General features: G+C 43.0%; 1 protein-coding gene across 2 annotated transcripts in view; it reads right to left on the minus strand.

The window, feature by feature from the left end:
* The window catches only part of Gpd1l (glycerol-3-phosphate dehydrogenase 1 like), a 71,629-nt gene that overhangs the window by 42,664 nt on the left and 11,421 nt on the right, over nucleotides 1–17,544 (minus strand). The window contains exons 1-2 of one of the 2 annotated variants that reach the window (XM_021238682.2): nucleotides 7,771–7,906; nucleotides 3,830–4,007 (exon numbers count right to left, since the gene is read on the minus strand). In XM_021238682.2, coding sequence (XP_021094341.1) covers nucleotides 3,830–3,937 — 108 coding nt within the window. In that variant the 5' untranslated portion in view covers nucleotides 3,938–4,007; nucleotides 7,771–7,906. Of the gene's footprint in view, nucleotides 1–3,829; nucleotides 4,008–7,770; nucleotides 7,907–17,544 lie in introns of those variants that run through there. The other variant, XM_004857823.4, reaches the window with a different exon arrangement.

The raw sequence follows: 17,544 nt of genomic DNA on the forward strand, positions 1-17,544 counted from the left end.
CAGATGATGCTCCCATGTCCCTGGACTCCCCAGCCTTCAGAAACATGAGCGAAATAAGTTTCTTTGTAAATTACCCAGTCTACAGTATTGTTATAGCAACAGAAAATGGAATAAGGCTGATGCAATAGGATAATATTCAGCCATATGCCACAAAATGGACAAGAATGAAAATATGCTAAGTGAAAGAAGACAATCACAGAAGACCACATATTGTGTGATGCCATCAATTAAGTCTTTTATCTAGATGCCCTCCCACCAAAGCCTCATATGCTCATAGGTGGGGCTTTTCTGAGATGGCTGGATCTAGGGTGTGTGAATATGGATTATGGGCATGTGATAACTGGATTAGTGCACTGATTACATTAGTGTAGTTCTGGGTGTGGCTGAATGGATTTATTGAAGACAAAAGATCTATGCTGGGTGTGAGTGGCACCAACAAATTTGTAGCCTGTATGAAATAAAGGAGAAAGCAGAAGGAAGGCTACCACTTCCTTCCAGCTATGCTATGGACTGTTTCTCCCCTACCACTCCCCTCTGCCATGTCACTCTGCCTTGGAGCCAGCCAACTATGTACTGAAACCTTGACAAACTGTGAGCTAAAATAAATCTTTCCTCCTTTAACTTGTACGTATCCAATATTTCATCCCAGCAGTGAGAAATAACTGCTTAAGACACCAACTACTGTATATGAAATGTCAAGAACTGGCCAATCAGGCTAGGTATGTAGCTCAGTGGTACAGCACTTGCCTCGAATACATGAGGCCATGGGTTCAATGCAAGTGCCAGGAGAAAAACAAAAAAAGAAAATCTATGGAGCTGGAGAGCAAACTGGAAAAATCAAAGGTGACTACTAAAGAATAAAAGGGTTTTTTTGGGGGGTAATAAAAATGTTTGAAAATTGACTGATGATAGTTGCCCACAGCTATATATAAAAAACAAACAAACAAAACAAAATAAAACCAAATAACACTGCATCAATTAGTCCATGGATTATATCACAGTAAAATGGGTTTTTAAAATGATGGCAGAGCTCAGAAGACAAAGATGAGAGGTAATGGCAACAGTATTTCATAGAGGATGCTGTGATCATAAATCCTACTGTCACAGTGAGGCTGGTTAAAGCTGGAGCAAAAAGGCAGAAGAGCCTCTATCTGGATGAGCTCTAAACACAGGCTCATGATGCAGAGCTATAAAATAGGATCAACAATCTTCATCTTGCAATGACAGTAAGTAACACATGCTCTTTCCATTCAGGTCTAAGGGGAAATCATAAATTCAGACCAGACCTGTTTTCAGTGCACAGTCAAGGACAGTGTTAAAGTCATTGTTACAGAAAGTTCCTGTGGGGGCAGGGGTCACACAATAAGGGTGAACCTGGGGAAGAGTCAGGTAGGCAGCAGTTTGGGGGCTCCAAGCAGAAAAGAATCATAATCTCAAGTCAGCACATTAATAGACAGATATTATAAATGGTAACCCGGTATTGACAGAAATGCATGCCTCTTCTCCTCGAATTCACATGAATAAAAATGGTTAAAAGGTAGCCTTTTAGGTGGTTAGCAGAAGTTTGGGTAGAAGACTGCATTTCCTGTGTCCTGGGATTCCACTCCTAGGATACATCCAAGTAGTTCCCAGGAGCATTGTCCATAACAGCAAAAATTGGGAATCACACAAATGTCCATTCTGGAGAATGAATATATTCATTTTCATGAACCTATAAGGCTTTGGACATCACTAGGGTCCTGGGAGTGGACTTCCTCTCCTTTCTCTTTTCCCTTCCATCTGTCAGTGGTGATGTTGGTCCTTGGTTCCTCAGGGTCGACTCCTCCCCTTCACTGTCCCTGTGGACAGCACGAGTTTGAGCTTCACAGAACTGCTCAGCAGAGTCTTTTCCTCTGATTTTGCTTGAGTATCAAGTGCAGGAAAAGCATCAGGCTAGGTACCATAGGTACCTAGAAAGTTGGAAAGAACTAGAAAATCAGGGTCACACATGTGGGCTGGGTGGAGGCAGGCAGGCAGATGCACAGGGGACTGTCACAAAAGGACATCACAAGGTATATGGTTTACAGAAAAGACGGAAAAACTATGATAAAAAGTAAAGCTCTGAAGAACTTCTACCCTAAGGATGGATTAGCAGTGACCCTCAATGCCTTTTATTTCCATCGGACACTTAACCAACTTCCAAATTCACAGTCCTAGGGACTCTTCCTTCCCCCCACCAACTGCACCCTTAGGGTGCACTTGGGGGCAAATGCTGGCTCATCCTCTTTCAGTGACACAGAGGAGAAAGTTATTATCTAGAAGCCAACAGATTCAGCACGTTCAGCAATGAGCCCATCAGGAAGCATATCCCACCACCAGCCCTAGCTATAGGACCTTGAGCAAGTCCACTGGTTTTTTCCCCTCTGCAATCATAATCATCATTACAATACGAAAACTAACACTATCAACCTCAGAGTGTTGTTGATGGGATTAAATGGACAGTATATGTACTACCTGGTACTAACTAACACTGACTGTATCATTAATGACCAAATAAAAATCTTCAGGAAGCTAGGCCTTGTTAATTCCAACTTCCCCACATGTGTTGGCTTACAAACAAGTTTCCAAGCTTGACTCTTTGAGGAAAGCAATGTCATCATCTCCCTCTTTCCATTCCCAGCATCCAACACTGCGTTTTTCATGCACAGGACATGCTTATGAATGCCTGGTACGATATGCAGCAAAAGGTGTTTTAATAGCAAAGGAGGTAAGTTTCTCAGATAACCCACAGGCATCAGGTAGCCATAGTTATCTTGTTTTCAAATGGACTATTACAGAAAGCGCCCAAGAGGTGAATCTGGCAACAAAGTTCATAAATTCTACCCAGACATGCAGCAGGGCATACACCTATGGCATTTTCCATGCTCATTTCTTTTTTCCCCTGCAAATCTGTAGATCAAGGACAATCAATAACCTATTTTTCTCTCCCAGACCTAATAAACTTAAATTTTAAACTGTCAGTCTTATAGTTTCCCATTGTCTTCTATCTCTGTTGTATCCCTGATTTTAATTACAGTCCAGTGCACAGGGAGCTAATCAAAGTTTCACGCTCTTAGAAAAGGAGCTACTTGGGGAACACACACAGCTGAAGGCAAACTTGTTCGTTCTAGCTCTGATGTGGCCTGTACCTTGAATACCAAGGAAGAAATCTGTTATGGAGTATACTACCTAGCCCCAAAACTCATATGTTGATATCCTAAACCCCAGTACCTCAGAATGTGATTGTATCTAAAGAGATGATTAAGAGGCAGGAAGATCACAAGTTCAAGTCCAGCCTGTCTCAAAAAATAAAAAATAAAAAGGGTTGTGCATGTAGCTCAGTATGAAGGCCTTGAGTTCAACTGCCAGTATGAATAAAAAATGAGGTAATTAACTCAAAATGATGTCAGTGGGGGTACATCCTAACTCAGTATGATTCATAGGAAGAGGCTGCTATGCTACAGGATCAGAGGAAGACCAAGTGAAGACACTGGAAGAAGAGGACATCTTCAAGCCCAGGAGAAACTGGATCTCAGATGTTAAGCCTCCAGAATTGTTGAAGTCTACAGAATTATAAGAAAATAAATTTCTGCTGTTTAAACCATCCATTCTGTGGCACTCTGTTATGGCAGCCCTAGCAAACTAATAAGCAGTCTGTTTTCAGAGTCAAGAACACCAGTCTACCAAGTATTTGGTTGTAGACAAGAACTGGGGAGGAGAAATAGCTTCTCCATGACCAGACTCCAAGTACTGTTCAACCCAGCATAACCTGCAGAATGAAGCAAATGTACTATCCACCCCAGAGTCTTACCACATTTTCTGGCAGCTTGTGTCCAGGGAGATATTTTACATTTTCATGGTCATTATTTATGATGTCTGTCAATTTTCGCCCATTGACTGTTTCTTCAAAGACCCACATCTTGACTGTGGAGGCAAACTTCTGCAGTTTCTTGACATTATTACCAATTATTTTTGCAACAGCTGAACCCCTACAAAAGAAACCATGGGATAGAAGAAAAATTAACCTCATTTTGGCCAAAGGAAAAAGGCATTTGATTAAAATTCAAAAGATGTGCATTTTGATTCTGATTTAGGCACTCAGCTTGCTCAAAGTACGATGTGTGTCAAGCTCAAGCCACTTACGACTTACTTCTCACCAAGAAATACCACCCCTCTGGGGCCAGGAAAGCCCCAGAATTTGGCATGATGCACCACTCATCAAGACCAGGAAGAATCAACCTATCTTGGAAGAGTGTCATAGGCAGAAGAGAAATTGACCTAGAAGTATAAAAAAGATTCTAGAGGGTTTTGAATCCTCCAAGGAAACCAGGCTATTTCAATTTCATCAAACAGTTTAAAACACAGCCATTGTAAAATAAATTGTGTTCTGAACTGCAGAAGGCCCAAGGCGGAATCACAATGGCAGACAAGAATCTGAGTGGATTCCAGAAAGGAGCAAAATCAGAGCTGAAGCTCAGGTCCTGAGCAGTCTGCAACCCTCCTTGCTCCCAGTATCCAGGAGGCCTCTAGCCCTGGCTCCCTTTCATCTGCATCTCTATTCAGCTAACAAGTTTTGATAATGGGCCATTTCTCCACAGCCACAGGGAAGCAGAGCAATCTAACTAATTAGCGTGAGTCCTCAGATGATTCCTTGCTGCAGGCAGAGGTGGCAGCTCTGTCTTATGCCCCCCTCATAAAACTTATCCCAATCTTCTGACAGGGGTGGGGCCACCTAATGCCAGCTGAGCCAGTCAGCTTTCATCTCAGGACCCTGAACTGAGAAATTCTGGTTTTTTACAAAACCTTGCTGTGGTTGTTTATAGTGGTGTGCATCTGTAATCCCAGCACTCTAGGAGGCTGAGGTAGGAGGAGTTCCAGTTTGAGGCCAGTCTCAGCAACTTAGACTGTAACTGGGATAGCAAAATGGAACTTGAAAAGTTTTTGTTTGTTTTTTTAAGTTATTTTTTTTCTTTGGAGACAAATGGCTTCCTCCAGCATGACCATCCACCCCTCAACTCAGCCTAGATGACATGCAGGTGCTGGACACAGGAGTTTGGGTTTTAAAAGAGATGAAACCAATGTGATTAGGCCTATTATTTGACTGTATTTCCTCTCTCATATTCCTTGCTCTAAAAGACCCTAGACACACCAGGACACAGTGATTCAAGGCAGATGAATCCCTCATCTCCTCAGAGCCAACTATGAATAAATCCTTATTCCCTTTCACCAGAATAAATGGCCTCTTTTTATTTGGTCAGTGGCAAGCAAACAAACCTGAGCATATGAACTTAAGTGGCCAGTTATAAGACCCTGTTTCAAAATAAAAAATTTTTAAAAAGGGGTTGGGGATGTAGTTCAGTGTGAAGGCCCTGGGTTCAATCCTCAATACTGCAAAAACAAACAAACCTTCCTGGTGTGAGGAGCAAATGAAGACATGCCAGAAAGAGCATCTTACAAATTCCAGAGTTAGAGCATTTGTTGTACCTATTTTCTAACAATTATTCTCAAGACAGTTTGAGATGGGGGGCGGGGTATGGGGTGGAGTGGTATGGGGAAGAAGCTGATGCAGAACATGTTAAAATAATTGTCCTTACTCCCTGATGCATCTGTTACTCTAACCCAATGCTAATTCATCCTAGCATTTCAATCTTTACACTTTAACAGCCACAAAAAGGGCCCTTTTTTTGGTACCGGGGATCGAACTTGGGTCCTTGCGCTTGCGTAGCAGGCGGCGAAACCACTGACCCAAATCCCCGGCCCCCGAAATATATATTTTTATGAAATTCTTTTTTTGTTTTTTGTTTTTCTTAAATTCTTTTTATTGGTACATTTTAGGTATACAACACAATTACATTTCTCATTGGGAATTGTACCTTTACATGATGCATCTTGGTTCTTATTCTTTCCCCATTCCTAGCCCTCCCTTCAACCCCTCCACCCTTCCCTATTTACAAAGACTTTATTTCCATTTTTTTCATTTCTCATCATTTTTCCTTTCCCTTCTTTCCTTTCCCCTGCCCCTCCCACTACCCCTACCCCTCTGGACCTTTTCTTCCTATGTGCATTATTGATTATTCATTCTAATCATTGGTACACTTTAGGTATACAATATAATGACATTCGTCATTGCACCTTTACATAATCTCTCTTGGTTCTTATTTTTCTTTTTTCTTTTTTTTTTCGTACCAGGGATCGAACTCGGGACCTTGCACTTGTGAGGTAGGTGCCAGAACCACTGAGCTAATCCCCGGCTTGGTTCTTATTTTCACCCTTGCCCAGCCCTCCCTTCAACCCCTCCAGTCCTCCCTATTTACAAAGATTTTCTTCCTATTTTTCCATTTTCTCATATTAATTCCATTCCCTTCTTTCCTTTCCCCTACCCCTCCCACTTCCTTCCCCTTTGCCCCTTTTCTTCCTATCTCACATTACCTATTATAACTTTTAGTCTTTATTTACATTTTCAGTTTCTCACACCAGAGAAACTATACGGTATTTATACATGTGTGTCCTATTTATTTCACTTAAGAGTATCACCTCAATGTGCATCCACTTAGCTATAAATGTCTCTAATTTCTCATTTTTTATGGCTGAGTAGTGCTCCATTTTATTTTAAAACCCACATTTTCTTTATCTGGTCTCCAGTTGATGGGCAATTGGGCTGTTTCCAAGTTTTAGCTATCATAAACTGTGCTGCTATGAATATAGGTGCACATATATCACTGTGGTATGATTCTTTTAATTCTTTGGGGAAGATCCCCAGCAGTGGAATAGCTGGGTCAAATGGGACTTCAAGTCCTAGGTCTTTCAGGTCTCTCCATACTGATTTCCACAGTGCTTGCACCAGTCTACACTCCCACCAGCAGTGGAGCAGGGTTCCTCTTTCCCCACAGCCCCGCCAGCATTTGCTATTGGTTGATTTCATGATAGCAGCCATTCTTTCTGGAGTGAAGTGGAATCTCAGCGTTGTTTTCATTTGCATCTCTCAAATGACCAGTGATGTTGAACATTTTTTTTGCTATTTCTACTTGTTTGTCTGAGAAATGTCTGTTCATTTCAGATGCCCATTTTTGGATTGGGTCTTTAAATTTGGGAGGTCTGATTTGTTTAAGTTCTGTACAGATTTGAGATAGTAGACCTTTGTCTGAGGAAAAGCAGGTGAAGATTTTTTCCCACATTGTGGGTTGTCTCTTCACACTGCTGGTGGTTTCTCTTGCTGTGCAGAAGCTTTTTAATAAGAAGAGATCCCACTTGTTGATTGTTTGTGCTAGTTCATGGACATCTGAGGTTTTGTTCATAAAAACTTTTCCTACACCGATGTCTTCAAGAGTTCTACCTAACCTCTGTTCCAACTGGTTCACTATTTCTATTTTAATATTTAGATTTTTTAATCTATTTCTTTTTTAGTTTAGTGCATGGCGAGAGATATAGGTCTAGTTTTAATCTTTGGTAAGTTGAAACCCAATTTTTCCAGCACTATTTATTAAAGAGGCTATCTTTCATCCAGTGAGGGTGTTTGGCTCCTTTATCAAAGATAGAAGGCTGAGTGTGTCTGGCGTTGTTTCTGCATCCTGAAGTTGCAGTCTTAATGTACAATTTATAAATTATGATAGTCCTTATCTCCTTTCAACCATCTTTATCTTTTTTTTTTTGGTACCAGGGATCGAACTCAGGACCTTGCACTTGTGAGGCAGGGGGCAGCATGACTGAGCTAAATCTCTGGCCCTCCACCATCTTTTATTTCTTCTATCCTACCTCTTCCCGCCTCCTCCTGCTTTGATCCTTTATTCTTAAGGATGCAGAAGGGGCTGAAGGTCCATCATCTTAGGGCTGTTTCAGGCTGCCTACCCAAGGGTCAAAAGTCTTACTCTGACTGATCTAAAAGAGGCATAAAAATATGGGTTTTTTGTTTGATGAACCATCATCCTTTGATTATCTGAAAGAGAGAACAAGAGGTGTTAATTTAAATGCAACAGGTGAAATTTTAAAGCATACCGACTTTTCCCTGTTTTGTCAAAGAAATCCATCTCTCCTATTTGAATTATAACAATGGCAAAGGAAAAAACTAAATTAAGATATCTGCATTTTTGCGACCTTTGGGCCATTAAAATTTTTTCCATATGTCATGGAATCTGATCTGGCCTCTGTTTTGTAGACCTGAAGGCCTTTTTGTAGTGACCAGTACCAGATAAGGTAAACATATAAAGTCTGAAATCAGTAACAGAAAGTTCATACCTCAAAGGTAACAAACATTAGTAGCTAGAATATTTATATTGGCATTTTATCCCATAGGTGCATCTATACAAGCCAAATCTTCACTTGAAGGGTACCTAAAAGTACACTGAAATAATATAATGGCAATAAACTAAGAGAGGCTGAAGGACACACTTTTGGAAGAGGTAGTGGGACTGGGAATCATGAACTATTATGGCTGTAGGTTAAGATGTTACAGATGCAGCTGGAGACTGGCAGTAGGGACTGGCATAGTGTTTGGAGTCTCTTTTTGTATCTAACCTAACTTTGTCTGTTTTTAGATTGCTATTAATTACTCCTTTTTATTATACTTTCCTACTGGATATTTAAAACCAAGTCAAAGACCTGTGTTAATCAAAATTAATGTATATATGTATTTATATTTGTCAGGGTCAGTTAAAGCTTCTCAGATGTCATGTGAAGAACCTCCCAACTCCTCTAGATTTTCCCTCTACCAGTTGTGCCACTAGCCAGGATGGGTCACAGTCTTGCTTGACCATATGGCTTCCCTTGGAAGCATGGAGAACATTTCCCTCTTTAGTGACCCTCCTTCTTGCAAAATGCACATTAGTTGACTCCTGTCATTTGGGATCCAGCAATCCTCCTGCTTGGTGGGTAGGTTGACTCACCAGAGTTGCAGGGTCCTATCATGTACTGGACCCTGGCAGACTTTGGAGGGTAACAGCCAAAATATTAGCTGTATACTAATCTTGAAGTGGGAGTAGCAGGTCTTAATCCTAGTTATTAAAATCCTTTCTGGATATAGGGACATTTGAAATATAAAGCATAACCCGAGAACAGCCACCTTTTCCAATAATCATGGTTAGTATTAGGAGTATTAGGAGTCAGCGTCACATTCTGTCTGTCCTGTAGGTGATGGTCTACCAAATACTATTTAGGCTGTCTGTCAGAAGTCATTGTGGTAAGCTTTTGAGAGTGATGAGCACATTGCCTTTTCTCTGCTGAATCCATACCATTGTGTACAGCAGGTGCTCAGGAAGTATTTGCCATTGAGACAATGAGTGAATGAGTGATGAACGGAGTTACTGATAAAACCAGGAAGGAGAAAGAATGAGGGCCGAAGTTCCAACCTTAGCACCACACACATGCACACACATACATACACATAATAGATAAACAGACAGTCTTCGAAGGTGGTTTATCTATGAATTAGCCATGATGTCCCACAGCCACACTGGTGGAATCTCCATGTTTCAGCTACTTGTGGTGAAACTGTAGAAGTACAGTCAAGCATGGACTTTTCTATCCCTGGGTCAAGGGCATGAGCTGCCATTTCTACACCTAGCCCAGCTCATCCATCTACAAAATGACAGGAGAGAAGATGACCTTTAAGTTCCCTTCCAGGTTTTTGGTTGAAACCAGTATTTTCTCAAAGGAAGAACAGGAACCAGGGGTTCCCTCAAAGCTGAGTGCTACCTGTACACACAGAACCACATGATGCTGACTCACTTGTGACTTCTTCAACTCTCATGGTCCTGAGAGTGTGAAGAATGTCTCAGGTGAGTGCTGGGATGCGTCACCATCTCCCCAGAACTTGTAACTTCCCTTCTTCACAACATGTGAAGAGGCCTCCTCAGTTTCTGAGCTTTGGGAGGTAGCAGTTATCTGGCAAGTGTTTAATCACAATGTTCTGTTTTCATGCTATAAGTTTTGCTGCTGTTATTACCTTCTACTTGTAGTATTTACTGCAGTGGTCTTAAGTTTTGTTTTAAAGTAAACTTTGAAGAAAGTATAGTGAGCAAGTAACTACTGTCGTGAAGCAGACAGAGCCAAGGCTGTATGAAGGGGGCTGCTCTATCACTCTGGCCTTGCCTATGTACTACAACCAGGTGAGGCCTCCAGGTGGGCCTTACCTGGGGGAAAGGTTGAGGAGATTTTCAGGAAGCCTCTGGAACCAAGGTCAGTGATCAGGTAGTAGCAGATGCGTTCATCAGCCAGGGAACGCCCACCTCTCAAGTTTGGCCCAAGCCCAACAGAACAAATTTCAGTGGTCCTTGGTCTTTACAGGATGCAGAACCTTTCAAGGTCAGAAAAGACCTTCCAGTTCATCTCTCTTTTTACCTAGGAGGAAACTGAGGTCCAGGAAAGAGAATTAGCAAGGGCTCAGCCAAATTCTCCGCATTTCATGCCTCTTTCTCTCCTAGTGCCAATCTGGGTTATGGTTGCATGGGTAAGAGAAAAAGGTAGCCAATTTTTGCCTAAATAACATCTATTCTTTCTCTCATAAAAGCAATATATAAAAGAAGAAAAAAGAATTATGAATAATCTCACCACCCAGGCAGAACCACTGTGAACATTTTGTTTAATACTTTGCAGTTAAAGGGCTTTTAAAGTACAATCAAATGCCAAAGAATTAGATGCAAATGTAAAATGAAACATTTTAAAAATAGATTCAACTTGGTGAATGTTCATTTGATCTTTGGATAGAAAGCTTTCTAAGCTTAAAATCATAGGAAAAGTTATTTTCCATACTACAGAGGAAAAAGATCAATGTCAACAACTTCACTTAAAAAGGAGGCAGATGAAAAAGGCTTTCAGTCTATTATAGAGGAAAATGCTTACCATAGAATGATACATTTAACAAAAGGCAAGACGCAAAATTGTACAGGCCATGTGATCATTTGCAGTTAACAAATACACTACCTCACAGTCACTAGATAGCTACTATCAAAACCTCAAGTGTTCTTGAGTATGTGGAGAAAGTGAAATCCTTAGGCACTATTGATAGTTCTGGAAGGTAGAGCTGCTGTGGAAAACAGTATGGTGGTTCCTCAAAACATGAAAAATAGAATTACCATACGATCTAGCAATCCCACTTCTCGGTATATGCCTAAAAGAACTGAAAGCAAGGGACTCAAATAGATACTTGATGCTCATTTTCATAAGCAGCATTATTCACAACAGCCAAAAGGTAGAAAGAATCCAAGTGGCCATCAGCAGAAAAACAGACAGAGAAAATATGGCACATACAATATGTACACTGGAACATTATTCAGTCTTAAAAAGGAAATTCTGGAATATGCTATAATAGGTACAACCTTGAAAACATGCTATGTGAAATACGCCAGATACAGATGGACAAGTGATATATGATCCCATGTACAGGACACTTACTTTAAGTCATAGAGACAGAAAGTAGAAGGGTAGTTGCTGGTGTACAAGGGACAGTGGAATGAGGAATTGTTGTTTAATGAATATTTAGTTTCAGTTTTGCAAAGTCCTAGATAATGGTTGTATGGCAATATCAATGTACTTAATGCTACTGAACTGCACATTTAAAAATGGTTAAGATGGGAAATTGTATATTATATGTATTTTATCAGAATTTAAAAAGCAAAAACCACATGCCTGTAATCCTAGCTCCTTAAGAAACTAAAGTAGGAGGATAAAAAGTTCAAAGCCAGCCTGGGAAACTTTATGAGACCTTGTTTCAAAAATGAAAAGGGGAGCCGGGCATTTAATTCAGTGGTTCTGCTGCCTGCCTCGCAAGCTCAAGGTCCTGAGTTCAATCCCTGGTGTGTGGGGAAGGAATGAAAAGGGCTGAGGATGTAACTCAGTGGTAGAGAGCTTGCTTAGCATGTGTGAGGACCTGGGTTCAATCCCCAGTACTACAAAAAGAAAAGAAAGCTGGAGAAGTATTGAAGGAATACATCACTTTCTTGTCGGTAGGGTTACAAGTGAACGGTATTATAATATTCCTTTTACTTTTGTTTTTCAAAATAGATCTGTATCACTGAAGTTTGCTAACACTTTGACTATAAATCATTCTCATCTTTGTCAATACTTTAACAGATTCCAAAACCAAAGCAGACAAGTTTCAGCAGGCCTGTTAGCCAATCAGCAAATACAAACTACAGGAGGAAATGGAATCCACAGATTCACCTCGCTAAGTCGCACTTTAGTCAATATCTAGTTCCATGTTTCTGCAGAACCACCAAGAGGGAGGCAATCTGGGTGGCCTGTCCCTCCATCGGGCTGTTCGAGAACATCTGTTTGTGACCTGGTCAGCCATGCCATCAACTCTGTGTACTATGGGGAAAATGCTTATCTGAGTGAATGCTCAGTGACACATTCAAATCACAGAATCAAAGGCATATGTAGCAGGAGACACCTAACCCTAACCTTCCCCTGGCCTGCTCAGGAGGGCAACCCAACCCATGAGGTTGCAGTGAATGTGTAAGTCATGGTCTCATAAACTGCCTTCCGGGACCACTACTCTTAAGGGTGGATAGCAGAGAATCACCTCGTTCCTGGTGCTCCAAACAAGCATACTGTACACTGTAGCCGAAGCTTTGTGGGTAAAACATCCTGCAGGTCTTTCATTTAATAACGAAAAGGAACCATGCAGTGCAAATTCTAATAGCCACCTGGTACCTGCTGTCTGTTACAATAACTGAAAGACTATGTGTTCCTGCCCTGCAAGAATCACTGGAAACTATTTCCAAACATCCACCAGAGTCTCAATGAGGCAAAATCTCAGCTTTCCATTCTGAGCATTACCCCAGAAGTGCTGGGCAACCCAGAGCAAACAAACCTCTTTCTGTGTACATTCCTAACCCTTCTCCAGCCCTTGCTACCCTCGAGACACTTTCCCAGTATGTATTTGACTGACTACAAAATAGAAACTAGAATAACAAATCAAAACTGAGTCACTTCTCATGTGTTAATAGTTCTGGCTTTTACAGACATATTTGCAGATGGATGAGTACAACGTTATTCACTGCAAAACTGTTAACAGTTATTAGTAATTGCAAAAGAATAGAAACACCCAAAAGTCTATCAAGAGGTGACAATAGCTGGGGATAGTGGTACATGCCTGTAATCCCATCTATTTAGGAAGCTGAGGCGGAAGGATCACAAGTTTGAGGCCAACCTGGGCAATTTCACAAGACCCTGTCTCAAAATAAAAAGAACTGTGGATGTGGTTGCGTGGTGAGTGCATGCCTAGCATCTGTGAAGCCCAAGTCCTGTACCACCACCACCACCACCACCAAAAAAAAAAAAAAGTCCCAATAGCTACATTTCAAGTGAGTGTAGCTGGATATGGTGGCACACACCTGTAATCCCAGCACTCAGGAGGCTGAGGCAGGAGGAGCCCTGAGAGTTCAAGGTCATTGTGGGCTGCATAGTGATAAACAGATAAATCAGTGGGTGTAGGAAAGCAGAGACATCCAACCACTCCACCACTTGGCAGCTGTATGACTTGGAGCACATGGTATGACCTCTGATTCAGGCTCCTTGTCCATAAAATTAGGAAGTCAACAACACCTCAGGCTGTGAGGATTCACTGAGGTGACACGCAAAGTGCTCAGACTGCCTGGTCTATGGTAAGGGTCCAACAGTGTTAGTCCTTATGGCTGAATTTGACATCTGTGTAGCTGTGACTCGAAACTAGCCATGAGGACTGGGGATTTAGCTTAGTGGCACTGTGCCTGTCTTGCAAGCACAAGGTCCTGAGTTGGATCCCAGGTACTGCAAAAAAACAAAACAAAAAAACTAGCCATGAACTGGCTTGTGTCAAGGAGGGCCTCACAGATAGGCTCTACTTTGGTAAAAGTAACTTAGTCCACAAAGTATGTATTAAGTATTAATAGAAGTAAACTAGTCCAAACTAATTTTGCATAGCTGCTACCAGGCCACACACTAACCCCTCTCTAGCTTGCCACTGGGACAGGTCCCAGTGCCCTTTGCTGCCACAGCTACCCTCACCTCAGAATCCTTCTCAACACTCAACTCCATGGGGCCATCACCGAACAACCACAACCAGCATTTGAGACGAAATCCATTCGGCATCACTACTGGTCTTGGTTCTGAAGATAGAACCATGTTACCCAGACTCACAAGAATTCATTGTAAGTAGGTTACTGTAAGATTTACTGTTTAAAACAAGATCCTCTGGAGACTAAAAGGGTAGCTTATTAACAACGAGACCAGAATGGATGCAAATCATTGTGTCAGGGAAACATGAATGCCAGCTCACCTGATTATACGTGCTAATACAAATTCACCCATAGTAATTTCTAACATTTATATTACATTTCACAGTTTTCAAAGCAACTGCACGTGCAGAGTCTCAACAGGTAACCCACACCGTGAGAGTCAAGGAGTCCGGTGAGAGTCAAGGAGTCCAGTCTACACGAAGCACTTCCTATCACTGGGTGGTGTGGGACCAAAATGACTCCATTTTGGAGCCGTCTCCTTTGTTCTCTCAAATTTGTGCTTAAACTAGGAATTCACCACTTGAAATTCCTGAGTTTATTACCCAACCACCTGTGTACCCGGGGAGAGAGCGTTCCAGGCACACTATCTGTAGGATAAGCAGTTAATGAGCTGACTGTCCACACAAGATAGATGCGGCCATTAGTGGGTCTGCTAACGATCAGTATGTAACAACCGGCCGTTAATCTTTGCCCCTTTTCTCCCTCACAAAAATCTATACGTAACCCCCTTAACCCCCCCTAAGCCTAACCAATCAAAACCCTACACTTCATATGTATTTAGTATTAACCAATCACCTGGCTACTAACAAGCAAAGCTTGTTGTATACTCAATAAAAACCCTGCTAGTTTTGAGGCTCGGGGCTCTCAATCTCGATCCGCTGCGTCGGTGACAATTGAGAGTCCCTGCTTAAGCTTGAATAAACGACCCTTGTGTGCTTACATCGGAAACGGTCTCCTGGTGGTCTCTGGGACTTCACAATCTGGGCACAACATTTGGGGGCTCGTCCGGGATCCCAAGACCTTCAGGACTCCCGTACCGGAGGGTCAATGCCGGCTGGTGAGTGTTTTTTGTGTTTGTAAAGTCTGGGCCTATTTTCTGGGAAGGTCGGCAGACGGTCTAGGCGGACGCGCTGCAAGGGCCGCCGACCCGGGATCCTGGAAGACGTTCCGGATTCCGCTGGTGGGGACGGAGTGCCCCAAGAGTACGAGTCAGTGAGACTCCTGGAGGGACGGTGCGGGTCGCTCCCGCGGCACGGCACGAGGCCGTCGTCCCATTTGCATTGCCTCCGATCAGGCGGAGGACGGTTTTGTCTCTCGTGTTTCTTTCTGTTGTGTTTGTCTGTGTGTTGTACTGACTTGGACTGAGACGATGGGACAGACTGTGACTACCCCTCTTTCCCTCCTGAAAGATCATTTCAAGGAAGTTAGGGAGAGCGCTCGTAACCTAAGTTTAAAAATTAAAAAGGCTAAGTTCATCACCCTCTGTAGCTCGGAGTGGCCCACCCTTGGGTCAGGATGGCCCCCCGAGGAAACTTTTGATTTGCAAATTATACGCAGAGTTCGTAAAGCCATCCTTCATCCCGACCAGGTACCCTACATTGCCATTTGGGAATTTCTGATCTCTAACCCACCCCCATGGGTTAAGCCTTTTTTGCCTTCACAGCAGCAGCAACCGGAGTTAATCCTGACGGCCAATGAAAAGGCTCCTAAAAAGCGCGCGGATGAAAAACAAACCGAAACCAAGCCAACCGCGCCACTTTACCCTGTCCTCCAGGGAGGGACCGAAGAAGATCTTATATTTCCTCCCCCCTATTCCCTCCCCTTTCTTCCGCCACAGCAGGCTGGAGGAGGTGACCCAGTCCCAGCCGGGACTAGGGAGCCCGCCCGGGGCGCCGCCGACAACCATGATGGTCCCGCCCAAAATACTCGTCACCGGCGCGCCGCCTCGCCGGCAGGACCGGCAGACTCAACTGTCTGCCCGCTGCGAGCAATAGGGCCCCCTGATGAACATAGAAACCAGCCTCATCATTACTGGCCCTTTGCTACCAGTGATCTTTATAATTGGCGCCGACAACACGCCAATTTTTCTGATAACCCTAGAGATTTGATTAACCTGTTAGAAACTGTTTTGTTTACCCATCAGCGCACTTGGGATGACTGTCAATAGCTTCTGCAGGTCCTGTTCACCACTGAGGAACGAGAGAGGATCCAGAATGAGGCCAGGAAATTGGTTCCTGGTGACAATGGTCAACCCACCACCAATGCTGACACTATCAACACTTCTTTTCCTCTGTCCCAACCCAACTGGGACTTCAACACGGCAGAAGGTAAGGAGAGGCTTTGGGTCTATCGCCAGGCTCTATTAAAAGGTCTGAAAGCAGCAGCGAGGAAGCCTACAAATTTGGCTAAGGTAGGGGATATACAACAAAAGTTAGATGAAAGCCCTGCTGCTTTCCTAGAAAGAATTCAGGAAGCTTTTCGTAGGTACACTCCTATGGACCCAGAAGCAATTGAGACAAAGGCAGCTGTAATAATACATTTTGTCAACCAGGCGGTGCCAGACATTAAGAGAAAGTTACAGAAAGTAGATAGGTTAGGAGAAAAGAGTATTCAGGACTTAGTGGCAGTGGCAGAGAAAGTGTATAACAATAGAGAAACCACAGAGGAGAAACGAGAAAAAGCTGATGACCGCCAGACCCGAAACTTAGCTCGGATCTTTCTGGCTGCCACTGCGGGAGAACAGAAGGAACGTGAACGTAGACTAAGAAAGATTGTGGTGGAAGGAGAAAACAAAGAGAGACGCAGAGAGCGCCCCCAGTTGGGGAAAAATCAATGTGCTCATTGCAAAGAGTATGGACACTGGGCCAGAGACTGTCCCAAAAAGAAACAACAGGAAGGACGCCCCAAGGCCCCTATCCTGGCTATGGATGAATTAAATGATTAGGGGGGACGGGGTTCGGCACCCCTCCCCGAGCCCAGGGTAACCCTAAAAGTGGAGGGGAGACCTATCGAGTTCCTAGTGGATACAGGGGCTCAACATTTGGTCCTACTTAAACCATGTGGCCATGTTTCTGATAAGACCTCCTGGGTTCAAGGAGCTACAGGCATGAAAAAGTATTCATGGACAACCCAAAAAACAGTAGACTTGGGAGTGGGCCAAGTAACCCACTCATTTATGATTATACCAGACTGCCCCTACCCCTTATTGGGAAGAGACTTACTGACTAAATTAGGGGCTCAAATTCATTTCCAACCCGGGGGCACAAAAGTCCTTAATCAGGAGGGAAGGCCCATTCAGGTACTAACCATAAACCTAGAAGATGAATATCTGCTACATCAGAAAAGGGCCCCTCCTGATCCTGACATGGAACAATGGCTCACCATGTTCCCACAAGCATGGGCAGAGACTGGAGGCATGGGGTTAGCTGCACACAGAGCACCAGTGTTCGTGGAAATAAAACCTGGGGCAGATCCTGTACAAGTTCGCCAATATCCTATGTCCCTAGAGGCCCAGAAGGGAATAACTCCACACATC

This window comes from Heterocephalus glaber, unplaced genomic scaffold, assembly GCF_053883595.1.
Source record: "Heterocephalus glaber isolate CG9 unplaced genomic scaffold, H.glaber_assembly_v1.0 deba00001472, whole genome shotgun sequence".
In the NCBI taxonomy this organism is placed as follows: Eukaryota; Metazoa; Chordata; class Mammalia; order Rodentia; family Bathyergidae; genus Heterocephalus; species Heterocephalus glaber.